This window comes from Cebus imitator, unplaced genomic scaffold (genome assembly GCF_001604975.1).
Source record: "Cebus imitator isolate Cc_AM_T3 unplaced genomic scaffold, Cebus_imitator-1.0 Scaffold108, whole genome shotgun sequence".
NCBI lineage: Eukaryota > Metazoa > Chordata > Mammalia > Primates > Cebidae > Cebus > Cebus imitator.
In genome coordinates, this window is record NW_016107423.1 from 5,700,780 (window position 1) to 5,728,499 (window position 27,720).

General features: G+C 32.6%; 1 protein-coding gene across 7 annotated transcripts in view; it reads right to left on the bottom strand.

Annotated features, from left to right (window-relative positions):
* Window positions 1–27,720, bottom strand: part of POSTN (periostin) — a 36,771-nt gene that overhangs the window by 5,213 nt on the left and 3,838 nt on the right. The window contains exons 3-21 of one of the 7 annotated variants that reach the window (XM_017538012.2): window positions 25,090–25,154; window positions 23,363–23,520; window positions 19,347–19,511; window positions 18,327–18,473; window positions 17,683–17,824; window positions 16,013–16,225; window positions 15,282–15,416; window positions 13,610–13,758; window positions 11,974–12,110; window positions 11,274–11,404; window positions 10,638–10,768; window positions 10,428–10,530; window positions 10,254–10,321; window positions 9,493–9,538; window positions 6,401–6,481; window positions 3,224–3,313; window positions 2,437–2,526; window positions 1,600–1,677; window positions 1,148–1,231 (exon numbers count right to left, since the gene is read on the bottom strand). In XM_017538012.2, the coding sequence (XP_017393501.1) occupies window positions 1,148–1,231; window positions 1,600–1,677; window positions 2,437–2,526; window positions 3,224–3,313; window positions 6,401–6,481; window positions 9,493–9,538; window positions 10,254–10,321; window positions 10,428–10,530; window positions 10,638–10,768; window positions 11,274–11,404; window positions 11,974–12,110; window positions 13,610–13,758; window positions 15,282–15,416; window positions 16,013–16,225; window positions 17,683–17,824; window positions 18,327–18,473; window positions 19,347–19,511; window positions 23,363–23,520; window positions 25,090–25,154 (2,213 nt within the window). The remainder of the gene's footprint in view (window positions 1–1,147; window positions 1,232–1,599; window positions 1,678–2,436; window positions 2,527–3,223; window positions 3,314–6,400; window positions 6,482–9,492; window positions 9,539–10,253; window positions 10,322–10,427; window positions 10,531–10,637; window positions 10,769–11,273; window positions 11,405–11,973; window positions 12,111–13,609; window positions 13,759–15,281; window positions 15,417–16,012; window positions 16,226–17,682; window positions 17,825–18,326; window positions 18,474–19,346; window positions 19,512–23,362; window positions 23,521–25,089; window positions 25,155–27,720) is intronic. The other 6 variants (XM_017538015.2, XM_017538013.2, XM_017538014.2 and 3 more) reach the window with 6 other exon arrangements.

Sequence of the window (27,720 nt, forward strand, 5' to 3'; positions counted from 1 at the left end):
TCCCTTATGGCTCCGGTGTGCTATGTACTCTTGGCATTCTGGGAGGAACTTGTATTTTTCAGACATATATATTTCTATTGAGGGAAAATTCAATCATTGGTTGAATTAAAAAATGTTTAAACTCTCACTGATGAATATCTAAATACTAGTTAAGAGAGTTTACATTTATTAAACTATGGAATATAGAAACAACAATTGCTAAAAACATAGAAGGTCCCAAGATAATTTACATTTTCTTGGACATAGTGATACAATTTTTAAAATTATAAGCTGAAAAGCCATCTGGACTCTGTTTTGGATGAACATCGAACTTCAGTTATGCTTTTCAATTAATAGTATATTTCAAGGAGCCTATTTGGTTTTTCTAAAGAATTTAAATATTTTTCCACAAAAATAATTATTCAGCTTAATATTTTCCTTGTTAAAAAATGAAGTATAAATTTATTTATTCCAATGCCAGTAATCCAAATTATATGCATATATATACAAATACAACATCTTTGAATAATTACTATGTAGAGTTTGTGTAAGATTTTGAATTCTTTTTTCTTTGTTCTTAAGGTCCGTTTAATGCCACAGATAGAAAACATTCCATAAAGGATTAAGATTAATTTTATATGCAAAATAATTTATATCTTCAGGTATAGATTATCACTCAATCTGTTAGAAGAAACAGATACTCATTCCCAAGAATATAGTTTTGGAAAAGAAAGTTACTAAATGCACTGTTTTTGGCTATATATATGCATAAAATTTAAAGACATGCCTTGATTGCTGTTATGGGGGCAGTGAATATAATTTTTTAAATATAAAAAGTATATTAAATTTGGGCTTGTTTAACAACTAGTAATTTAACAATTATTCCCCTTTAACATACTTAAAACGTTCTTAAAATTATCTGAATCAAAGCAAAAAAAATATTCATTGCTCCCCAAACTTTATACCATAGAACTTTTTAAAGACTGTTTAAACTAGTAATCATTGCTTCGTAACTGTTACCTCTGAACCAATCCAGCTATTAAGACAAGAGCAGATGTTGTCTTTTTTTTAACCTAATTAAAAGAAAAACCTGCTTGCTCAGTCTTTAAAAAGTTGATCTCAGTCACCAGAACCTGTTAAGGGTGTTAGTTTTTGTCCTTTTACTAACCTCCCTGAAGCAGTCTTTTAATTTCTTCATCTTCAAATAAATGATCATCACCACCTTCAATGAATTTGGTGACCTTGGTGACCTCTGAGAGGATACATGTTTATAGCAGAAATTGATTTATATAACAAAATAAAGACAGCAGACTTGATGTGACAAATAATGGCATCTGCCCAATAATGAAATCTAGTCCAGCATTCAGTTCTTTCACAACTTTTAGTACCATTTTTCTGACTTACTAATTTTCTTATAAAGTTGTCGAACAAATAATGTATAAACATATGGCTGCCACTTATGCTTAATTCCTTATTTTTGTGCTTTTTTCTTGTTGGTATGGAAATGAACAATAGGATGAGATAGAGTAGAAAACATGTAGAATGCCTCACAGATTGTTTTAGACTTGGATACGGATAGCTTAGGTAAAGTCACATTCTTATTTTTCTAGAAATGCTGACCTTCTTGCAGCAATTTCTTCAGAGTTTCTTCTGTTTCTCCACCTCCGGTAGAAATCCTAGTGTATTTTATTTCAGGACCTATGAGAAAGACAATGAAAAAGGTCTAAAACAGAAGTAGGCAAACTTCTTCTGTGGAGTGACAGAGAGTAAGTATTTTACACTAATGGGCCATGTAGTCTGTGTTGCAGTTGTCCAACTCTGATACCTCAGCGTGAAAACAGCCTTAGACATATATTAATGGATGTGTTCCAATAAAACTTTATTTCCAGAAATAGGTGGCACAAGCCATGCTTGCTCACTAGTTGTTTAAACAAATACTTAAAGAATAGCTTAATTAAGAATTTTAGGCTAATTTTAGTCTACTTTAGGTCAAATGGACTGCTAATTTGGAAGTCAGATGCCCAGCTTTACTAAAATTATTGATAGATAGCTTTGTATATACTTGCTTCTATTTTGACACGTAGATGTACAGACCTTAAGATTAATGGAAACTCGAAAGAGGAAATGGCTTTTCTTCTAGAATCCTCTAACTCATGAACAAACAGTAAAGTGAAGGTGGTATATCATATCAATGGTATATCAAATTACATGCATGGATGCATACATGTAATAAAAACAAATGCTTTTAGATTTGTCTACAAATTTTCAATTCAGAGTAAAACCTAGTTTACATATTTAGAATAATATTATTTCTGCCAAAATATGAAGTAACTTTAGTAACCACCATGAAAATGACTTTTTTCTTTAATGAAGCTTATATTTGGTGATTAACTATAATTTGATCTTTATAATCTGGGCAGAGATCCATGTATGGAACTAGTGGGAATTAGTGGCTACCTGTAATAATTCGTTCTTCTCGTGTTTCTTTTTCAGTTATTTCCACAGGCACTCCATCAATGATTTTGGTGTATTTCTTAATAACTGGCTCTGAAAGTAGTGGAATACAAATACATTTGATTTACCCTCATATAGTGACTATTCATCCATAAGCTAGACATTGTAATGATTAACTACATTTCTAAAAATATTACCATTTAGGATTCAGTCGTAAACATTTTTAGAACATATCTCAAATAACTTCAGATCAGTAGGGATCCATAACGTAATAGCTATGTTCTGAATATTGGTTGAGTGAGAGGACCATTTGACATGCTAACTCTCCATGTCATACTTGTTTTCCGGCTGTGGAATGAATACTTAGTGAGAGTCCAGGGAGTTATATATCATCGGAATGGGAATCCTGTCATAAATCCTAGTAGTGGGGTGGCTTTTTAGAGACTTACACAATGGCCATTTTTCCTACTGTTTCTGAGTCTAATATTTCCCTTTATACCGACATTAGTGTCACAATTTTATGCAACAAACCTCACTTGTATATGTGAAAATTATGACAGTTTTGTTGGGTGACTTAATAGTTAAATTAATTCCAATTAGATCCATTAGGAGCTAACTATATTTTATTTCTGACCAGCTAATAAGAACTCATAGCTGAGAAAATAATTCCCACAATTTATATAAAGTAAGAACAAAGAGAAAATATCAGATGTTCAATATATCTAAACCAACACTATTTCAAAATAATCACAGCAAAGCTAGTCAGCACCAGGAAACATACGAAACGCACCTCCATGGATTACTTCAGTTATTGTTTCACCTTCTTTAATCAGTCTGAATTCAGGTTCACCTTCAATTTTGACTTTTGTTTTTGTGGGTCCTGGGACATTATTTTAGAAGACAAATTATCATGTTAAAGGAGTCCTTTAAATTTATCAGAACAGGACATTTATTTCAACATTCGGTGTTACTCAACTCAAATGTCAAAGTGGTTTCGGGCTCTATGAAATCAGTTTTAAACATTTCCCATTGTCTTCAAATTAGACAACAGTCTATCGATGTGCTACTAAAATTACTTTCATCTCCTTTAGCTTTTAAACTGATGTATAAATCCATCTATTTGTTGGTTGTTATAAAGTATGATTACACAAAACGATATATGTGGCTACACTTTGTAAATCATACAGCATGTACATGTTTGTGTTTCTCTCATAACTGGTGTGGATCCCACTTTATCATACTGATATTATCTTATTACTTTTTCCTTATTAAAATTTTTCATTTAAATTTTAAAATCACTCAGTACCTTGTATTTTTGATCTAGTGGGCATAGGACTGAATATAAGAAAATAATAAATGTATACCTACCTTTAAGATGCTGAGTGCCAGGTTTTGTGAGGAAAATAATTTGAGTACTTACCTTCTATATGAGAATAATACAAAATTAACCAATTAATAGTTAAACAGTCCTTCAAATGCAAAAGTTAAACTAGTGTTGCATTTGACTTGCAAAATGATTTTGCTAACACAGAAAATCATTTTGAAGGTTAGAAAGCTGCTTACTACATTAGTTAATTAAGACTGTTTCACAAAGGGGTAAGAAAATTAAGTTCAGTACATTTAACTCATACTGTAATAGCCTTCAATAGTGGAATGCAACCATTTTTCACATATTTTTTAGAGCATTTTTTTTGGCTTGTTCAGAAATTGTTAGTGTACATGATTACCAAAACTAAATCAGCCTAGAACAATCCAAAATAATGAAAATAAAAGTAGTCTTTTTACTCATAAATATTTTATGCAGGGACATTTGATACATAAGGTCAAGGGATATTGACCACAAAACATAAAGCCAGGTTTTTAAGGTGTGGTAACTTCAAAAGAAAGCACACCTAAGGAATTTAAGAACCAAAAACGAGTTAATAAAATATCTAAATCAATATTTCTTTAGAAAAGCCAAACTGAAATTTTGGAAACATCCTTTATAGTTAAGCTCTATGAAAGAAGGGATTTTCTCAAGATTGTTTTCCTATTTACTCCCAACACCTAGGAAACTATCCAGCACAATAGCTGCTCAAAAACTATTTGTTGAGTTGAATTTTAGCTGATTTATTCATAATTCCAAAATGTTGTTATGTATCTAAGAGGCGTCTTAAAATTGTGTCCTGGAGTTTAATTTATTTAGTAAGAATTTAAAAGTCATCAGTGGCTCTGTAATTGTTCAAATAGTGAAAAGGAAATGCCAGTAGCAATCTTGGAAGCTGGACCATTGTAAATTGCCGCTAAGATAAATATTTGTTTCCTTCATTATGTTACACAGGAGTGTAATTTCTGAATTTTTGAACTCAAGTTATTAATGAGTAGGTGACACAACTCCATTTTTTCATCCACGTTCCCTTTATAAGAAGAAGCCAAGTAGAGTTGATACTCCGGTATGATCTTAACTGAAGAAAGATTAGTAGGATAGAATCCTACGGCCAAAGATTGCGGAGATAAATGAGTTGAATAAAAAGCTTCAAAGGAGAAGGATCTTTGAAAATAAGAAAATGGCACATTTAAATAATTTCAGATAAAGAAGCTGTGCACAAGTTATAGTGCAAAATTTTAGGGAATCTGATTTTTTTAAAACAGGACAAGATTTGATTTTAAAATCAATTGTATTCTCAAAGATCATTGTGTCATGTTTCACTGCAGTGATCAAGGAATATATTTTCAACAAAATTTCTGATTAATTTCTTCTTAAAATACTAAATTCTCTTCATTACTATATAAAGTTAATTAAATAATTATAATCATAGTATTTTTTAAAAAACAAGGACAGATTTCAAGGAACAACTCAATTTTAAGTCTCAAGAATGTATACTAATATGATAACTAATTAGCTAGGAAATCCATTTTTATCTACATGTTTTCAAGGCATCAATTTAAATTAATGGCTTACTTTGTAAAAGTATTCAAGAAACTACCTTCTCAATCCATCAAAAGAAATAGAAAAATCAAAGATAATTACAATTATAGTTTTTCAAAGATTCAATCAAAGATACAATCTGTTCTCTTTTTGGAAGACTGTTTCTACCCTTCTTATAGCACAAGGAAGATAATTAGTTCTTTTCTGGGTACGTTGCTACATTAAGACGATTATATATGGAAATTTTTAAAAATTTAAGTTGTGATCCTTGGATATAATTAAAATACATGAAATGAAAGTAACATCAAAGATGTTGAAGTTGGCTAACATAAGTACTAAGAATATAGAGATAAGTGACTGCTTATTTAATGTTCTAGTATGAAACATCAGGAGAGGAGTGTGTGTGTGTGAGTGTATGTGTGTGTGTGTGTGTGTGTGTATTATATATATATTTCATATATAATTTATATATGCATATTTAAGAGTATGTTCAGGACTGGAATTAAGTATTTTAAAAATTAACTCACTGCATAAACTGCTTCTTTTTTCTTCTAATTACGATGGTCTAATTAAAAAATATATTTTGTGTGGCTGTAATTTTAAAACCTTTCATTAAACATAGCTTGTATGCTATCTTAGGTTACAGAATGAGAAATGCCTGTAATTTTTTTGGAAGAGCTTCTTGTATTGTTACAAAAAAGAACATGTGGGAGATTGGAAACAAAGCAACAAAAAGCTTATAGAGTGTGAAGGAGTCTGACTAAAGTAAAAAAACTCATGATGTATTTGTTTAGTGAATATCTGGGTACTAGTGTTAAGGCAATGCCAATCAGATTCAAATTAAATCAAGTACAAGCAAATGTACTGAAAGTATTAGGAATGCATCAACTACTTTGCTAAATAATTTGCACTCCGCATTCTTCAATTACTTGAGCATGCCATTGGTATAGATATATTTAATATGTTAGTTATTAAAAGAATGTAGATACATTCATAGAAATCAGTATTTTTATGGATGTTTTTATAGTAAAAGGAACCATGTATAACATTGATTTTTACCTTCGGTTTTGATAATAGGATGAAGACTACTTTCAATCACTTTAATTTTTGGTTCCACAACTTTGGTTATAATTTTAGTTGCTGAAAGTATAGAAAGTGGAACGTAAATGATATTTACATAAAAACCTGAACAAAGGTTTTTTTTGTTTTGTTTTGTTTTGTTTTTTTGTCTCTGTAGAGTACTAAGGTACAGGATGTGGTAATATATTCAGGCATCAGATACAAGAAATATTCTTGGTACGTAACATAATATCTTCTCATGTCCAGGTGTTGAACTCTGAAGTCCAGTGACTTGAATTTGATCCAGTGAAATATATACTCACAGAGTGAGAAATTCTATCTAGAAATCTGTAATTTTTAATTGTACCACTAAAACGCTTTACCTTCTTTTGTACTTCTTGATAATATTGGCTGCCTTGCAACAGAAGACAAATAAGATTAATGTCATGCAATTCATAATATCTTAAATTGCATTGCTGGATTCTTTCTCAATTAAAAGAAAAAAATGAAAGAAAAGCCTTTTAAAATGTTTTTCATGCATCTGATAACAGTGACATAGAAAGGAAAAAATGAAAAATAGTTCAGAATACTTAAAAGTAAGAAAAAATCTCAGCCAGCCAGACATGAGCTCTATTCAACAAATATGATATGATCGGTATTTAAGTTATAGGCTAAAATGTCTTTAATTTTCAGTTTTGTTATCACTATGTTTTTTTAAAAATTTAAAGGTATATATTTTAAACGTGTGTCATCTTCCTAAGTAAGATAATAGTCTATATATTGAGTACTACATTTGCTATTTGGGTGATTGGTTCACTAGAAACCCAAACCCCAGCATTATTCATATCCATCTAAAAAACCTGCATGTGTAACCCCCTGTATCTATAATAAAAGTAAATAAAATAAAATACCAGTCAACTATTTGGTTGACTTTGGTTGTACTGATTAACTGGAAATGTGCCTGTGAAGCCACACAGCCAGAGCTGCTGGCTTTTTGTAATTTCTAACGAAAAGCCTTGAAAGATGGTTCTGTTAGATAACGGGCCACGCTAAACTGACTGTGCACTCTGATCACATCAACACAGCGGAGGTGAGATAGCACAGCTTCGGTTTCTGCAGTTCTCAACTTATGCTTATAAGATGTTTAGCTGTGTCAACTTTTTGAATTAATGCGGGTTCTTAGCCTTCATAGAGATTGTTTCAGACTTACGTTTTATATTTTGATTGTGTTCAGTTATTGGTTGCACAGGTGGCCTTGCCACAGAAGAACGTTTCCATGATGGTCGAATGCATAGGGGTCTCTATTGCTACTATCAAAATTGGTTAATTACTTTTAGATTACATTTTTTACATTATGTTAAGAAATATGAAGTTTTGGAGGTTTAGTTGGTTGGTAGTTTTCATTTTAATCTTGATTTTCTGAAGACTTAAGTAGTTTTGATAGCTGCTGGTCTAAATATTGATCTTAGTCCTCTCCAAGTTAAATGTTCCATATTTGACAACTTATACCGAAATGGCATACTTTCCCTCAACTATACACTTTAAAATGGATGTTATTTTGGGGATGAGAATAATATGCAGCAACAAATTAAAGGAATTTTAAAGACAAGTCAACAACGAAATATAAAAATATAAAATTTGGTTTAATTTATCTTTACTTCTATTTGAAAATACTTCTTAATAACAGCATACCATCTAAAGAGGAGTAAAAGAAACATCTTACATTGGAATGTAGATGTCAGAGCTGTTTCAGGGTCTCTGGGTAGGTAGGGAGTGGTCATTGAACTTGTATAATTTCATAAAATGTAGCTTATGCTCTGTGAGTGAGGATGCAATTTAGTAGGAGAAAATAATTATAATATTTTTGCTCATTGTAGTCAAAACATTGCATTCACTTACATAGAAAGTAGTGAAACTAACATGGGTAAAGAAGGAAAGCTACAGAAATATAGTGCAAATGTGTGTGTGTGTGTTTGTGTATGTGTGTATGTGTATGTATATATTTATACCTTTGATGAAGAAAGATGGCATAACATGTCTGATGAATAGAGCCATAAGTATTCTTCAATTTTTTGAAAACACATTTTTTACAAGATTGTATTCCCATGATGAATCATAACTATTCCAATTAAGTCTTTAATACAGTTTTGAGCTGGCCTGATTCTGGAATTGCATGTTATTATTACATAATTGAAATCAACAAGAGCAGCAGACATTTTGTTTTGCTCCTTACATTAGCTTTACTCCTTTTCCATATCCAGTATAATCTAAAGAGAACTTTTTTTAATTAAATAGCTGGATGCTCATGGTATAAAACGAGATGATTTTCTAGCCAGAATAAATGTGGGGATTGAAGTAATGTTTTAGCTACTGATACATGTTGAGTGTTTAATTGGCGAGCCAAAACAAAATGAAAAGAATTTCTGCTTGAAAGCTCCAGTGAAAGAAAGAAAAAGATATAGAAAAAGACATGATAGAAAAGACATCCTACCAGCTACACTTATGAGAATGGAGTACCCTTTGCCATTGTTAAGTAGTAGAGGTTTAATTTTGATAATCTGGTAGTGTCAGAGATCAAAGAACCCTGGAATTTAGAAACTTTAGATTTGTCACGTTTGTCCAATTTTGAATGGGAGAGTTTTTGAACTGCCACTTCATAAACACTGATATTTTTTAACGCGTGCTTCTCAGCCTGACCTTAGACAGCTCAGGGCTTGATGGTGGCATGAACAAGTCTTTGGTAAGGTCATTTCTGTGTCCACACATCTGAATTTTTAGATATTTCTAGAGGCTCTTTATGCCATCTCTTCCCTTTATATGTCTTTTTTTTCCTGCCTCTTTGCCACCTAATATTGTATTTTGCTATATTTCTCATATCATATCATTCCTGTTTTTCCAGTGAGTGGGGAAGAAGTTCATTGGGTTTGAATGTTATCTGGGACCTCAAGCCCTATTTCAAGTGAAATGCGACTGGCCATAGTTTGGAATTCTAAATACCAGATTATCAATAATCTCTGTAAATACAAAGAAATGTATTGTTTTCTTTTTTCATACCCTGCCACCTATGTGGCCAATATTTATTATATACTTACTATAGACAGTCATCGGGATTTCTTTGAAGGTACTACCACGAACAAACTGAAAATAAATGTTTATATTTAGTAACATGAAATGCGATAGTTGTGTTAACAAAACCATGGCACCACTTTAATTTTTACTAAATTAAAAATAGTGAAGCTATTATTACACTTAGTAGAAGTGAAGTCCTCATATAAATCATCTTCCAATTAGATGCTATCAGGTCAGATGGCATAAAAATCATTGGATTAATTACTCAGAGATTTAAAAATTATAGAATAATCCAAAGTTAAATATATTTGTTAAACACTATTTTCTGTTTTCTGCTACTTTTACCCTACATTGACAAAGAAGAAAAATATTCCTTTGCTTTTAATCTGTGATTAATGACCATTTTTTTAAGTGAATGATCTTTCCATTATATTCTGCAGTGAAAGTATTGAATGATAGATTTTAGTTATTTACCATTTACAGTCCAGTTGTGTAAATTGGACTGTAAACTTTTTGAATAAAGACCATGTCCAATTTAAATACATATTTTTCATAACACTTTATACAATCCTTGGTCCTGTGTAGCTTTAAATAAATATTTGTTGAACAAAACCACAAAGAAATGACGTCATTTCTTTACAGGTGGGCAAGTGGTACATAAACAACAAAGAGCAATCCAAGCCCAATATATATTTACTCATTAATGCGTACATTTCCAGTCTGTTATATTAAGCCATTAATATGTGTTTTACATATTAGAAATAAAACAAGTAACTTTCAATACCTTAATTTGGATGTGTTTGATTAATTTATTAAGTATTTCCAGCAGCCGATCATTTCCAACAGGTATGTCTATGAAGAGGAATATTAAATGCATGTTGGTAAGAAAGCATAAAATAAAAATCTAGGTTCATATTAAAAAAGACTTAGCCCATCAGTGAGTTCAATAATTACCAACCTGCTGGATAGAGGAGCTTATCTACGACATGAATTACACCGTTTGTTGTCAAGATGTCAGATTCTTTTGATTTCAGTTCATTCACCAGCAGTGTATCATTTGCCTATCAAAATAGGAGGCAATTTCAATGATGACATTTAATTAAGGGTGAATATTTAGATAACTTAATGATGGATGAACACAATCATAAATTCATTCTAGGCAACTTACTCCTTTCAGAAAGATTTTGCTTCCTTGTGTGGTCTTTAAAATGTTAGTAACACCAGGTTCAAATCCTTTTCCAATGAAAATTCCTGGTGTCAGGTGATAAAGAATGATGTTTTGAAGAGCATTTTTGTCCCCTAGGGGAAAAATATACATTTTTTATTCAATAATATGACTTTTTGATAGACAGGGACTAAGAAACAAAACATTTATTTGTCTTTTTTTTTTTTCCATATCGTACTTTCTCAGGATGTCATTATTTTCTCAAATAAATAGCAATGCTATGTCAAAACATAGAGTCACTTCAGTTAGGCTAATCAAAATAGAACTTAACTTACTGGAAGAAAAAATTTAATTATTTTCTAAATTATAACTGTTTTCTTCTTTGTCCCCTTATTACATGGTCTTTAATAGAAACCACATAAGTGAACATCTAGCTCAATAGTATGACAGTAAGCAGCTTAAGAAGATTACTGAGTGACCCTCCACACATCCCAAGTGGATGAAATTAAAGGAAACTAAAGCTTGCCATGAATACCAAAAAGGGGATATTTTTAAGGCAGAAACCTGGACAGGAAAGCTTGAGAAAGAAAAGAGATCTTGAAATGAAGGGGAAAATATCTGGAATTCACTTCTACTCACTTATCAGAAATTCTTTTTCTTCACTAGTCATTCCCTTAAAAGCATCATTGGTTGGCACAAATAACGTCCAGTCTCCAGGTTGTGTCAGGACCTCTTTCAAGTTTGCGGCTTCGAGCAGGCTGAGGAAGGTGCTAAATGGGAAGGATGTACATTTATTTTGTCAGATTTTCATTTAGGTATGTTCATGTATAGTGCATGTAATAGAACAGAATCCATGTATTGTGGAAAGCATGAGAGAACTGCTTATACATTTTCAAGTGTTTCAAATATAATTTACAGGTTAAAAGTTTTATTATGAAAAATGATTGAAATATACAATAAAATTAAAAAATTTTTTTCAACTGATTTCATTCTATAAAACTTGACAAGGTCACATATAACAAAAAAAAGCATTTTTGTCATTTAATACTCCATAAAATCATCTTTGCTATATATACCATCAATTTCTAAAAACTGTAAGAAAAATGTCAAGAAGTAGTTTACTTTGTTAGATTTGTTTTTACACACAAAATCATATTATGGTGCACCAGGAAGTAGCAGTGAAAACATATATCAACTTTGAAAACATTTATATTGACATTTTATTCTAAATTATATTTTCAACCATACAGAAGACCGAATGTCTTTTGGGATACTTCCTATAAAAGAAAAATATGCCAATAGCTCTCATTCTTTGTGGACGTGCCACTGATAGGCTTACCTAAAGCGCTTATCTTGTCTTAACTTTTCATGGAGAGATTTCTCTGCTGGTTTGATGATCTCACGGAATATGTGAATAGCGCCGTTTCTCCCTAGCTTACTTCCTCTCACCATGCATGAATTTTCAATGCAGACAGACTAGGAAAGGAAAGAAAGGTATGGAGCGTCCTTTTCCTTGCTTGAATTTTCGCATATAGATGTAACTACATAATTAAATTTCTGGATCGGCCCTTCTGAGAGGTAGCCTATTGTCTGAGACCACTTAGCAGCGTCTTTCAGTTGCTCACACAAACTCACAAGGCACTTCTTATCCAGCCTGTTTTTTTTTAAATAAGTCAAGCTACCGTAGGGATCAGGCAGGTGTTTTGTCAACAAATTACAAAAGTTTCATGGAATCCCACTTCTACATTTTTTATCATTTCTATCTAGATTTGAACTATTTCTCCACACCCTCTTTTGGTCAAGACCATCTGTAAAGTTTCCTCACTTTAGTGCTTTTAGGGATCTTCACAAATATTTACTTTATTTTCTTAACTGTAAGAACCTATTCATCATTATAAGTCAAATCATTGACATATTTATAGTGTTTTTAACAAATGTGATATATATATATATATATATATATATACATACACACATATATATGTATACACAAAATTTAAAGTGCAGCCCATTCAATGCATACTTAAAAATGTGTCTTTGGAACACAGGGAGCTGCTGCCATGTGCCAGATTCAGTTCTAGGTAATGCCTGACTTCCTGTGAACTGTTTTAGCTGTAGCTGCATGGGTTATCTGGACAGATACTAAATGTATCATTAGTTGCACTGTAATTTTGATAAGCAATATTTCTATAAATTTTCCTGCATCCAAAAGTACATTAAGGCTGGGTGCAGTGGCTCACGCCTATAATCCTAGCACATTGGGAGGTCGAAGTAGGAGGTTCACTGGAGGCTGGAAGTTTGAGACCAGCTGGGAAATACAGGAGACTTTGTCTCAAAAAAACAAAAATTAATTTAAAAAGTAGCCAGTGTGGTAGTGTGCACCTATAGTCCTAGCTACTCAGAAGACTGAGGTGGGAAGATCCCTTGGAGCCAAGGAGTTTAAGATTACAGTGAGCTATGATTGAGCCACTGCACTCCAGCCTGGATGACAGTGAAACTATGTCTCTTAAAATAAAATACATTAAGACCATTTTATAAAGTCCAGAAATCTCTATGTGTCAATAAAGGTTTATCTTGAAAATTATTCAAAAGGTATTCAGGTGCTGGCTGGTTATTTTCAAGTATAATATCACCTTGCATATTTGATCATACATACAAATTATCTTGTAAATTATAAAGTACTCTGCAAATAAAAAGTTTATAAAAATTTAGTGCTTTCTAGAATTTAAAATAATTGATGCTTTAAGACACAAAATTATTTATAATGAAACACATGCAAATGATCTGAGTTTTTAATACATAGCACTTTTTGTGGACTTTACTCACAGTCTTCATCCAAGCTACCCAGTTCCCTGATGCTTCCAGGAATATTTACTATTAAAACCACATTCATAAAATTCTGGGAAATATTCATTGAAACAGCATTCTTTGACATGCCACTTGACAGACTTTTTATTTTATTCTGATTTACTTACTGTCCGATATACAAAGACTCTGAGATGTTTGCCTCCCATGGTTTCCAGTTTTTGTCCATTGTAAAGCTCATTAAGGCCAACTTTTACTTTCAAAATGTGATTCTGCAGAATTAATTTAAGAAGGCGCTGATCCATGCTCAGAGTATCATCTGTAAATAAATTCATTCAGAAAGAGCATGATTTTATTTAGAAAGCATTAAAGTTTCTCCTGGTGAGAGGGAATCATGTAAACAGATAATCCCTGACATTATTAATATCATGGATTTTGAACTCATATAATATATGAGTCAACTAAATGCTCAAAACTGACAATTCAATTCACTAAGTAGAAACTTGGTGATCCATTGTATCAAATGACAATAATATAGTTCCAACCCATTCGAACAATGAGTTTCATCTCTGTAAGGGCTACATAGTTTTATAGTGGTCACTGGCAAATGCTACACCTTAATGGTGGCCAAGGTTTTTTCTGAATAATTAGATGTCCATTAGTCACATGAAAAACTATTGATGAATCCTCTCTAAATTAATCTTGATTACTGGAAAGAGAATCAAAGCAAACAACCTCTTAAATATGGGTTGCTGCCAAAATACATGGGGATGATTATGAAAAGGAAGAAAGGCAGCATTTCTAGGAAATCACTTTTCTTTTAATAGTTTTCTATATCACAATTTAGTATTTGGAAAATACTAAATTTGGAAAACCATTAAAAATGGTGTTAGCTATTTTTAATTAATAAATTTTGCCTGACAATTTAAATATGTCTTTGTGAAATCATTGTCCTGAGAAAGGTGACAGGTTGTGTGAATCTGAACGTGGTCTGTGAGTAGCGACTACTAGGTGAAATATTTACGTATACTATTTTAAATCACGATATGGAAGTGTATAATCTTGTCATTTTATTTATTTATAATTTGACACCCTTACCATCCAAATTATGAGTTGCAAAATACACCTATTTATTTCTAAATATTATTATGTTGGTATCAAATAAAGAATCAGCTTTATTTTTTAAAAGACCTATCAATGCATCCTTTTTTGTGCTGGAAATAATAGATTCACAGAGAAACTGAAATTCCTTTATTAAAATATTTTTAATTGATTAATTAATGTATTTGTTGAGATGGAGTCTTGCTCTGTCACCCAGGATGGAGTGCAGTGGTGCGATCTTGGAGCACTGCAACCTCTGCCGCCCGGGTTCGAGAGATTCTCCTGCCTCAGCATCTCAGGTAGCTGGAATTACAGGTGTGCATCACTGCGCCCAGCTAACTTGTGTAGTTTTTAGTAAAGATGGGATTTCACTATCTTTGTCAGGCTAGTCTTAAACTCCTGACCTCGTTCTCCCAAAGTGCTGGGATTACAGGCATGAGCCATCACACCCTGCCTGTGAATACTCTTTATTACAAACTTTCACTCCCTGTAGGCTGTTATTCATTATAATAAAATGTTTTGAAATGAAGAACATTTTATTAGAGACAACATAGTACTAACACATTGTATGTGTAGCCAGTGTGGAAACTAATCAACCTGTACACTTTCTTACTGCAAACAATCATAAAACATGTATTCTTTCAACCTCATAAAACATGTATTCTTTTTTATTGCAAACAGTCACCATAAAGAAAAAAAGGTGTGAGGAAGAGAATAAGAACAACAGTGTCCAGTACATACCAGAAAATGCATTATTCACAGGTGCCAGCAAAGTGTATTCTCCATTTGGCTTCAGAGCGGATGCCAAGCCTAATTGGGCCACAAGATCCGTGAAAGTGCTTTGCTGTTTTCCAGCCAGCTCCATAACTTGTTTGGCTGAAAAATAAACCATCACCATCCTAACAATGTCGTCATTGCTATTATCTCTATCATGAAACTACTAAATCAACTCCTGTCTCTTTTCTAATATTGCAAGCTATTACTGCAATTTCAGAATGGTAAGACATCCTTCCCCTCCCTTGTAAAAGAGTTCCACTACAATTTTTTGGAAGGGACTGATAATCACAATGAATTTCAGAAGGAAAGTATCTTTCTGTCTTCCTACTACATGTTTCTTTGATTCTCTAGTGTTCATCTTTCCTATCTCTCTACCTTGTGAATTCTATAGCCTTTTCATTTATCCAAAGCTAACCATTTGGTCGGATCTTTCCTTCTTTTTCCAAGAAAAACTCTGGCACTGTGAAAACCTTTGTAAATATTAGATGTCAGAACCCTGGAAAGCCAAAGATTCATGCGTGGAGTGCCCATTACTACACTATCTATGAAGAGCTCAAGTATCTCACTATTTATTGAGTTAGCGCTTTCCCTGTCATTCTTTATACTGCACATTCATTTTTCACCAACTTACTCTTTGAGGCAGCATAATTGGTAAATTATAGTAAGTTGTAAAAATATATAAAACCGTTTCTTACCAGAATCAGGAATGAGGACCTGATCAATCAAATGGATCACACCGTTATTTGTCACAATATCCTTTTTGTTCACCATTTTGATTCCGTTTACTGTTATGCTGTCACCGTCACATCCTATCTCAATTGTATTTCCTTCCAGTGTCTCAAAGACTGCTCCTCCCATGATAGCCTCAGAACACTGGAGAGTATTTAAGATGTGGTACTTCATGAGAGCTGGAGAACACAATAAAGAGTGCTAGCTTTCAGATCAAGGGAAATAACATTTGACTCTGAAAAGATGTGTTTCAGTGTGGAACTAAGTGTTTCTTTTCTTTCTTTCTTTTTTTTTTTTTTGAGACAGAGTCTTGCTCTGTTGCCAGGCGCCAGGCTGGAGTGCAGTGGCGCGATCTCGGAAATTAAGTATTTCTTAGAATGTGGTAAGACTTAAGGATTCACTAACAGCTTTAAAATCTTATTTGTGTTCTAGAAGTTTTTTCCTATCAACTACAAAATAGAAACAGCTCAGCTTCGTAGGAATTATAAGAGAAGAAGATCTGCTTCAGGAAATGATTTGTGCGGTATTAGAAAACATGGCAGATTAAGTTCCAGCTGTCATCAGAAAGTAGCTCCTGATGTGAAAGCAAGAATTCGTTGTTTCAGAAGACCTTTGACTAGTATGACGGCTCACACCCATAACCCAACAATTTGGGAGGCCTAGGTGAGAGGGTCCCTTGAGTCCAGGGGTTCAAGACCATCATGGGCAACACAGCAAGACCCCTCTCTACCAAAATTTAAGAAAAAGGAAGGCCTGTTAAATTCCAAAATACCCAAGGGCAGTATCTTGCATTAGCTGATCATAGCAGAATATTTGTACATAATGTGTAATGAGGTCGATAGAGGCTGAGGATAAAACAAATTATTTCATGAAGGCAACTTCTAGAAAGTAGCTAAATAAAGATGATTTATTGAGGGACCTCTGGAGGGATCTATGCCTCAACTACACTATATCTATCATGCATCCTAAAAATTTCTCATCTTAAATTGGTTAAGTGTATTTCGGGATAGGTGGAGTATGTAAAGTATGCAAGCACAATGTAAAACCTATCTAACAATAGAAAGGAAGCTTGGAAAGCCACCAAATCCTTCAGTGTATCAGTAGTTGGTGGGCCAAGAGAACCATACAATTCTCATAACTCAATAGTACCCTTTGGCATAAATACAGAATTAAAAGCATTGCATAGCATGTTTACAATATTAAAATTTGATGACCTAATATTTCTTTCCAACACCTGCTAATTCTTCTGAATTTCTACTACTTATTTACTTGAAAGCAGTATGAAGCATTAGGAGAAATACCTAATGTAGATGGTGGGGTGATGGAGGCCGCAAACCACCATGCACACGTATACCTACGTAACATACACATTCCGCACATGCGCCCCAGAACTTAAAGTATAATAAATAATAATAATAATATAAAAGAATGTGATCTTAAGAGTATTCTTATTATCTAAGAATTACACCCTGCCTGCTCTTTCAAGGACTTTTGAAAGACTCATATTATACCTCAGAATAAAAGATTTTCCTTGCCTTTGCTTATTAAATCTAACATTATTGGCAAGAACTAGCCTCTTTTTTATTTCCTTCTCAGAATGCTGGGAGACTTCTTAGAGGGGAAAACATTTAACTACCTGCAGAAGCCACTTTGTCTCCCATGATCCTTTCTAGGACACCTCGTGGGAGTCTCTCAAAAGCCTCATTGGTGGGAGCAAAGAGTGTGAAGTGACCTTCTCTTCCAAGGGCTTCCAGTATGTCCGATGTGATGGCAGCTGCCTGAAACAAAAATGTGCTTTTTAGAGATTTTCACATTGTAAATCCAAAAGAAAACTACAACATGCTTAGCCTAGGCTGACATGAAGGATTTGATTCCTACACTATACAGGTTTGCTCTTGTTAAAGCTTCAAAATCTTACTTTTTGACACAACGATGTCTTTTCCAACTGTCTTCAAATTGTGTTTGCAAGAATGGAAATTCTGCCCATGTTTGTGGGACTGTAGCACTATCCGGCAGTAGATATAATAACAGACGAACACATTCTAAATGCACTAAACACCCTCCAGCCACATGACTAACCATTCTTAGTCTATCATTTTCATAGAAATATTATTTCATATGAGAAGATGATTTCTCACGTTTAAAATGAAAATAGTATTCATTCCAAGAACTATATTTGTAACATTTTTGCCAGATTTATAGCATTTCTATTGTTTTTAGATTTTGGCAGGAGGCGAGGAGGGATTTCAATGACCTAAGACAATGTGCTCTTGGACTTACTCTAAAAGATGAAAGTTCATCTTCCGCTTCAACGAAGTCTTGAATTGAGTTACCAATTTGTGTAAGGACACGATCAATGACATGGACAACACCATTTGTTGCAATCTGGTTCCCATGGATGATTCGAGCACAATTAACAGTGACAACCTATAATTATTTGGAAAAATCAAAGTGCTGAAATTAGAGATATCCATTGACCACTGAGACTGCAAGCCCATTCCCAGTTTTTCTTTTATATTAGCAAATGTAACAGAAGGGAAGCTATATCCTAAATGTAAATGCTGTGGATGAAGAATTACATGTTGTTATCTCTAAAAAAGATGCTGTGAGAGAAAAGGGAACCAATTCAAAACCCAAGTCTAGACATACTTAACATAGCTAGCAACATAGGGCAAAGGTGTTTTTTCTTTCCAATTATTGCTTTTGTTCCTCTCTTTTATGCAGATAGTCACAAATTTTTTAATGTGGGTCAGTGAATGACATAAAGAAGTCTAATTAGTCCTAAAATAAGTTTTGAGAGGGAGAAACAAATAATTATTGTATAGATATAATTAGTTCTATTACAAGAACTTCCTAAATATTGCTTCATCGCTGACCTCGTTTGTCCCTGAGAATTTGGCTATGGAAAAAGTCCTATGACCCCATTGGCAGTTTCCTGCAAAAACTGATCCAAACACACAAGAACTTCAGTTACAGTAGCTATAGAACACTCATTCTTTGATTACTCTTTTTGCTATTACAATAAATTATTTCAAATACATCAACTAACAAAATTTCTTTTTTTATAATACCTGTCTCCTGTCAACTAACTGTTCATGTAATTTGTCCTTTAAAATCACTATAACTAGATTGGAAATTTACATGCCCTAGATTTGGGGGGAAAGTCATAATATAGCACTTACTTGTTCTCACAAACATTTTATTATTTTTGTGAGCATTACATAAAAAGTATAGACAAAATTAAAGAAGCATTTTATCAGTGTACTTTTCATAATTGTACTTTTTACTGAAAAAACTTACCCCATTAGGATAATGGTTAATGAAAAGCCCCAAATTGTTATACATTGAAGGAACAATCATGCCATTTTTTAAGTCCTTGGTCAACATTCTCTTATCAACCATGTGGCTATGTAAAGCATTCAGTAATTCAACATTCACATTGCTCTCCAAACCTCTACGGATATCCTAGGAAAAATTGCAATGATAGAAGTTTAATTTATTGTGAATCATTAGTAAAAGTCTTATGATCACCCTATATCTACTCTCTTGCTATTTCTCATTGCATTATCAGATGGACATACAAAATTCACATAAATAACTTAAAATTATATTATTATAACTGGTTAAGGAATTTTGTAAGTTCAGATACTTAGTTAAGTGTCTTGAATGTGATAGAGTGCTTAGAGCACAATTTTTAAAGTGAATATGTTGATGAAGAGACAATCTTGATATAAATAATAAAATGATAAGAATTAGGGAGATATGAAATTATCAGATATTTAAACTATTTTAAGTGGCAAACAAAACAAAACAAAAATGACATTATATTTGTATGCAACATTTGAGTTTTAACAGGGTTTCATGTTTATTTCATAGCAAATTCAAGAATTCAATCATCCTGTACCTTTTTATCTATCTAATACCATGTATTATATTATGCTTTACTCAATGCTGTGGGAAACATAATAAGTAAAGCATAAAGACACAATCATTAAGGTGTTTATCATATAGTGGCAAGTAAAAGTAGACAAAATAAGATATAGGACAGAGGGGAAAAATGCTTTCAGGGCTCAAATAAGAACAGCTTTTCATAAGTAGTTTGGAGATAGATCTTGAAGAGGAGATGAGATTTAAATTAATAGGAATGATGTGGCGGTCTTCTAAATCCAGTGCTGACTTAGGGTGAATGCCAAGAAGGCAAAAGTTGTCCAGTTTGGTTAATACATACTTTTATGTTTCTCAGATACTATTGAGAAAGAACTTCAGAAGGGCATGTTGGACAATAATGTGGATGACTTTAATGTCCTAAGGAGTAAAATAAAGTGGCAATGAGGAACCACTGAAGATTTTGTGGCACTGGAATTTAATGATGAGAATCAGGCTTCAGGAAAGTTGAGTGGTAATGTACAGCAGAAATGAGAGCACTAGGTGGATCACTTTAGATGAAACATGAGATAAGGCTAACAGCAATTATACAACAAACAAAGTATGTAAAGGACCTCTTCAAGGAGAACTACAAACCACTGCTCAATGAAATAAGAGAGGACACAAACAGATGGAAAAACATTTCATGCTCATGGTTAGGAAGAATTAATATAGTGAAAATGGCCATACTGCCTAAAGTAATCTATAGATTCAATGCTATCCCCATCAAGCTACCAATGACCTTCTTCACAGAACTGGAAAAAACCACTGTAAACTTCATATGGAATCACAAGAGAGCCCACATAGTCAAGACAATCCTAAGCAAAAAGAACAAAGCTGGAGGCATCACACCGCTGGACTTCAAACTATACTACAAGGCTACAGTAATCAAAACAGCATGGTACTGGTACCAAAACAGAGACATAGACCAATGGAACAGAACAGAGGCCCCAGAAGCAACACCACACATCTACAACCATCTGATCTTTGACAAACCTGACAAAAACAAGCAATGGGGAAAGGACTCCATGTTTAACAAATGGTGTTGGGAAAACTGGCTAGCAGTGTGCAGAAAGCAAAAACTGGACCCCTTCCTGTCACCTTACACTAAAATTAACTCCAGATGGATTAAAGATTTAAACATAAAACCTAACACCATTAAAAACACTAGAAGAAAACATAGGCAAAACTATCCAGGACATAGGCATAGGCAAGAACTTCGTGACTAAAACACCAAAAGCAATGGCAACAAAAGCCAAGATAGACAAATGGGATCTAATTAAAATTCAGAGCTTCTGTACAGCAAAAGAAACCATCATTAGAGCAAACTGGCAACCAACAGAATGGGAAAAAATTTTTGCAATCTACACATCTGACAAAGGGCTAATATCCAGAATCTACCAAGAACTAAAACAGATATACAAGAAAAAAACAAAGAATCCCATTTGAAAGTGGGCAAAGGATATGAACAGCCACTTTTCAAAAGAAGACATATATGAGGCCAACAAACATAAGAAAAAATACTCATCGTCACTAGTCATTAGAGAAATGCATGTCAAAACCATCGAGATACCATTTCATGCCAGTTAGAATGGCAATCATTAACAAATCTGGAGACAACAGATGTTGGAGAGGATGTGGAGAAATAGCAACACTCCTACACAGTTGGTGGGAATGTAAATTAGTTCAACCATTGTGGAAGACAGTGTGATGATTTCTCAAGGATCTAGAAATAGAAATTCCATTCCATTTTACCCAGCAATTCCATTACTGAGCATATACCCAAAGAAATATAAATCATTCTACTATAAAGTCACATGCACACATATGTTCATTACAGCCCTGTATACAATAGCAAAGACCTGGAACCAACCCAAATGCCTATCAATGATACACTGGACAAAGAAAATGTGGTACATATACACCATGGAATACTCCGTAGCCATAAAAAAACGAGGAGTTTGTGTCCTTCATAGGGACTTGGATGAATCTAGAAGCTATCATTCTCAGCAAACTGACACAACAACAGAAAACCAAACACCACATATTCTCTCTCATAGGTGGGTGTTGAACAATGAGAACACGTGGACTCAGGGAGAGGAGCATCACACACTGGGGGCAATTGGGGTAGGGGAGAGATGGGAGTGTGGGGAGGGTGGGGAGGAATAACATGGGGAGAAATGCTGGATATAGTATACACCTAAAGTAAAAAAAAAAAAAAAAAAAAAAAAAAAAAAAAAAAAAAAAGAATTGGAGAAAGGGGAGGTAAGGATGGCTCAAAATTTTCAAATCTGAACATTGAGACCAGTAGTGCCAATTGGGGGGAAAAGGCAATAAAAAACTTATTATTTATGGGGGAAATAAAATGGCATATGTTTTAGATAACTTTTATTTAAAGATGCAGATGGTATATCCAGGGATAAATACTAAGGTAAACAATAGAAATATTCTACTGAAGTTCCAAGAAGAAACAAGTCCAAACAACAAGCATAGACATAATGTTTCTATGCCCTAAAGTGATAGCTGAAACAATGATAAGTGCATTTAAAGAGCAGGGTCATCTTGCTGGAAGAAATTCTTATAAATTCCATTCTTTAAGTCAAGGAAGAAGAGGAGTCAGCAAAAAGAACAGGAGAGGTGGTTAGAGATGTGGTGAAAGACAACCAGAAGAGAGAGTTCTATAATCAAGCAACTAACCACACAGCTAATGTAGCCAATAATGCCTACAGATGTATGCCTAAACTTTATTAAGTATATTTGGCTCTAGTTATAATTATCAATTCATCTCCATATCTAGTAGAAAGTAGGAATGAAAATACATTATATCAGTTTTATAGATTCAGAAATTGAGTAATAATTTAGGGTATTGTAAATTAGACTGTGCACAAATGTCTTAAAATCAATTGTGTTTTCACGTTTCATTTAATTATCCACATACATGCATACAAATTTGACAATCCGAACATCCATGTATATTTACATATAATTAAATATACATAATAAAATACAGCTATATAACACAGCTTATGATAATTTTAAATTTCAGCAGGCTTCTTAACTTACCTTTCTGTTAGACATGTTATCTGAAATTACATATATATTTCCTCACGAACAAAAAGGAGAGAGGAAACAAGTACAACAGGATAAGTGCCTTTTTAGCTGATTCTTGGTTCCCCTTCTTAAAAAAATTAATGTATAAGTCTCCTGGAGAGTTATTTTATTTGCAGATGTATTAAGATGTTTTACTTCCCTCAATAACTCATCCCTTTATGTATCTTCATATGTATACAATAGAACAATATAAAATTTCTATTAATATTCAAGTTAATAAATCAGTTAACATGAAACAACAATATCAACAAAGTAAATATATTGAAAAAGTAATGAATTACAGAATCCAAGTTGTCCCAAGCCTCATTACTCGGTGCGAAGTAAGTGAAGGATCCCTCTCCCTCGATCTCCTCCCTCAGTTTTGAGACGTCAGAATACCGCTGTGTTGTGGTGGCTCCCACGATGCCCAGTGTGCCATAAACATGGTCAATGGGCATGACTGAAATAATCAAGAAATTAATAAGTACTGAGAACAATCTCAGGATGTTATTCACAATCATTTAAACTTTATGAACAAGGTTAAATTTCACAAGATTCCATGTAATAATTTTAGCAATAAAATTAGATCAATAATCAATTTTATGGAAAAGTTATCTTTTGAGTGCTAAATAATAAATGCTGTTGAAAAATATTATTTTACATATTCTTTGTGTTGAGGAAAAGAAATTGTTTATTATCATCCTGGTTTAACATTTAACCTATTTAGATCTCAATCCTGCTACGTCAATAATAATTCAATTACAATTCACCATTTTCTGTTATTTGAATCTATCAATTTTATAGATTTGAGCCTCTAAAAAATATGTAGGCCTGCTTGTTTTCATTACAATTTCTAGGAGCAAATAATTCAAAATACTTAATGCTTCCAGAATATTTCTCCTGAACGTCAGAAGAAAGATTCATCCGTGAATGTCAACCTGAAGGAGTTTATTGAATAATGTACCATCAACTTATTTTTTCTGACCCTGTTTGATTTGAAAATTAGTACAATTTGATTAATAGCATAGAAGAAACGGTTATTAAATTTGCGAATATCCTTAGACTTGGTTAAACAACTATTAAAGTATAAAACTGGGATTTAAAAAGACCCTTAAAATGGAGAAACTGAGTCAAAATGAAAAAGGTTAAATTTCACAAGTTTCCATGTAATTCCTGTGCCTAAATTGAGAAAAACAAATCCTAGAGACCTGACTTAACAGTGTGTGTTATCTGTAATCAATTTTAATTGATTCAAAATTCAATATAAGCTAATGATGTAATATGGTTATCAATGACATTATCCAAAGTGCAAGATCTCCCCAAATCAGTTACTTATCTTGGTATTTTCTCTACTTCTCAGACCAACATGGATGGACTTTAAACATCAGCCTGGGTTTATATTCAGAAAAAAGATTGCTGGACTAGAGATATTCCATGGGTTGGTGTTATAATGGGGAGGGTCAGAGTCTGTGTCACATTGGAAGAATTGGGGATAGTTAGCCCAGAGAACAGAAGATTTTATTCAAGAAGAGATGGTAGCTGGCGGAAAGGCGTGATGATTGGCATGAAATATCTGAACGGCTGCCATTTCAAAGAGGAAATAGATGAACTATTATTTTCTCTAGTTGGCAGAGGTATAGGAAACCAAATTTCAATATAAGGAACATTATAAAATCAGAGCTATTCAACTAGAGAAGATGAAGTTTTGCCAAGTAATGAAGTTCCACGTTCTTAGACAAGTTGAAAGAAAGGGATTTTATAAAGAGTTTTGTTCCTTAATGGGAAGCTGAACTGACTTAAATTTCTGACTAAGTTTCGTTGTATTGCCCAGTATCCAGCGCATGAGAAATGTCTTCTTATATTTTATCATTGTGATAAATTCATGATTAACACAAAAATCGGAGGGACATATCTTGGATTTAGGATGGTGCTGAAATACACACATACAATTGACTTCTCCACAAGCCACCTCAACCCTTTCCTTGCATATAACATGTTCCTTATTTAATTCAAAAAATTGAGATTTTACCTGCAGGGCAGCCTCTCATTCCTTCCATTCTCATATAACCAGGGCAACATTCATATAACACAGTCCTGTACATTGAAGAAAATTAATATTAAAATGGGAAAATTTAAAAATATTAAAATTTAAAATTAATATTAAATATTAAAATATTTAAGGCTACATTCTGACATAAATTTGACAAAATATTTCACTTACTGCCATAATTTGTTGAGATTCTAAAAATTAGGTGTTTTTTTTCCCCCTAACTTTTTCTGTGTTTACATGAGTTTGATTTCTTGCTACAGTCTCATGGTACTATAGAAAAGTTGCAGAATGTTGATTCAGCAATTCAGTAGAAATGGGAATGCAATTTGGGTCCCACTTCTACTACTTGGCTGACATGTGAACTTGAGCAAGTTATTTAATAAACTGAGGTCTTTGTTTCCCCAACTATTTAACCTGAATACACTAGCTATAATACCTACTCACAGAGTAATTGTGAATCTCAAATGAAATAATGCTTTTGAAATCATTTTGCAAATTAAAAATGGCTAGAAATGTGCTTTAATAAAAGATCATTGGAAATATAAGAAAATACATTAACTCATTTGAATTGATAAAATGCTATCTATTGCTAACTAAAATAATGCTATTTTTGGTGTAAATTGTTGGTAGAGTTATTAATTTTATTATATTATACACCAACTTTAAAAAGTTTTTATTTCTGTAAAGTTTTTAAAAAGCAATCTAAGTTTATTTTAATATTAGAGTTCAGTAGTCAAGAAAATGGCATCCTGTTTAAAGTTAACAAAGTGTGTTAAGTTCTATAGACAATAATTAAGGTAACAGACTAGAAAATTCAAGAAATCAAAATACACACACAATAACGTTATCTAATTTACTATATTTTGAGAGAAAATAGTAATTTAAAATTATATATATATTGCTTATAAAATGAAAACTACGATTGTATTAATATATGATTATATTAATATAATGCTAATTTTAATTTTTTTCACATTTTATAGATTTTTTCTGAACTTCATCTAATATAGTCTATTTTAACTAAAATTTTACATAATTACTAATGTCCTTTCAATAGAAATATAAAGGTACATGTATCAAGCAACAATTAGAAACAGGAGGATTATTACAAGTAAAAAAATGCACATTGTTTTGTAAATTTTAATTGATACATATCATGTTACACAATTTATGACCATTACAGATTAATTATTTTGTAATTCACTAATTAAACATGAATCAGCTAATTCAGATGTTATTTCTTTTCTGGCCTTTTATCTAGTTGTCATAATTATATTCAAGAAGTACGAATGAATAAAATAATCTAGACATGGGCTAGAGATTGGCAACTATAAGAATAAAATCTTTTTTTAGTATGATGAAAATGGTAAGAGCAAACTATCAAGAAGCAAAAATTTTAATGATGTAAGAGATAATCTTATACAGTCAAATAAAAGTAAATAAATGTTTTCAAACTGAACCCAGGTCCATTAAGTAATTATCTAGGATTTGTGATCCTGTTTATAACATTGGATCCTCATTCTCTATTTGTTAATAAAAAATTTCTGGCATGAAATATTGGCTTAAGAAAAATAGATAGATAAAAATGTAGACAAAATTAAATGGGAAACACCCATTTCAAATTATTCTCTAATTTTAATATAATTGGAAGAATAGTTGGTATTGGAAACAGCTATATAGGAGCCTTATGCAAGTCCTAATACAGCCTCTAAATAATTTTATTTCCATGAGCTGTATGTAAATAAATCTGATAATTGGATATGAAAAGATCAAGAATTGCTTATGTATTAGCTTTAGCACATGTTGCAAAGAATTTAAAAAATAATATACAAATGTGCTTAGTCCAGAGTTTAATAATACTTACTTGAAGTAAAATAGTGAATGGAAAAGGAAATTTAACAAAAAATTATACAGCATATGTTAATATAACAAGGATCAGTTGTAGAGAATTAATGCACTAGATGAGATAAAATTCTAACAGTTCATTGTATTATCAGCTGGTAATTGAACAAAGTGCTTATCTCTGAGTAGATATTTTGAAAAGAAAAATAAGTAGTTTTTTCAGAAGAACATTTATGCTACCAAAAACTCAGTGTTCCCATATGGTCAATAGGGCAAAACAAGAGTTAAAAAAATAATCATTGCTACCTACAGCTCTACACATGAGAAATTTATCTTTGTTTTCAGATTAGTATCTAACATTTCATGAAACACCAGCTAAAAATGTCACAGACATTCTCTAGAGGAGGTTTACAGAATACTATATTACCAGAACAATATATATTTTGGGCAATATCTTAACCTTAGGAAGCTTCATGTTTTTCATTAGGCCTTCTCAGTTTACTTTTCCCAAATCCCCAAAGCAATTGTCCAACTGGAAGGCAAACATTTCTGTCATCTGATCAAAAAGTCTTGAAGATATCTTTAGAAATCTCAGCAGAAGCAAGCAGATTGCAGACCAGGCAGACTCCCTGTCAATATTATTGATTTCTTTGATTATTTGAAATTAGCATTTACATTTACTTCAGATGTAACTACGCTTTTGAAAATGAAGCTACTTTGGAAAAATAAGCTAATACAATTGAACAAAGGGGACACTGTTATATTGCT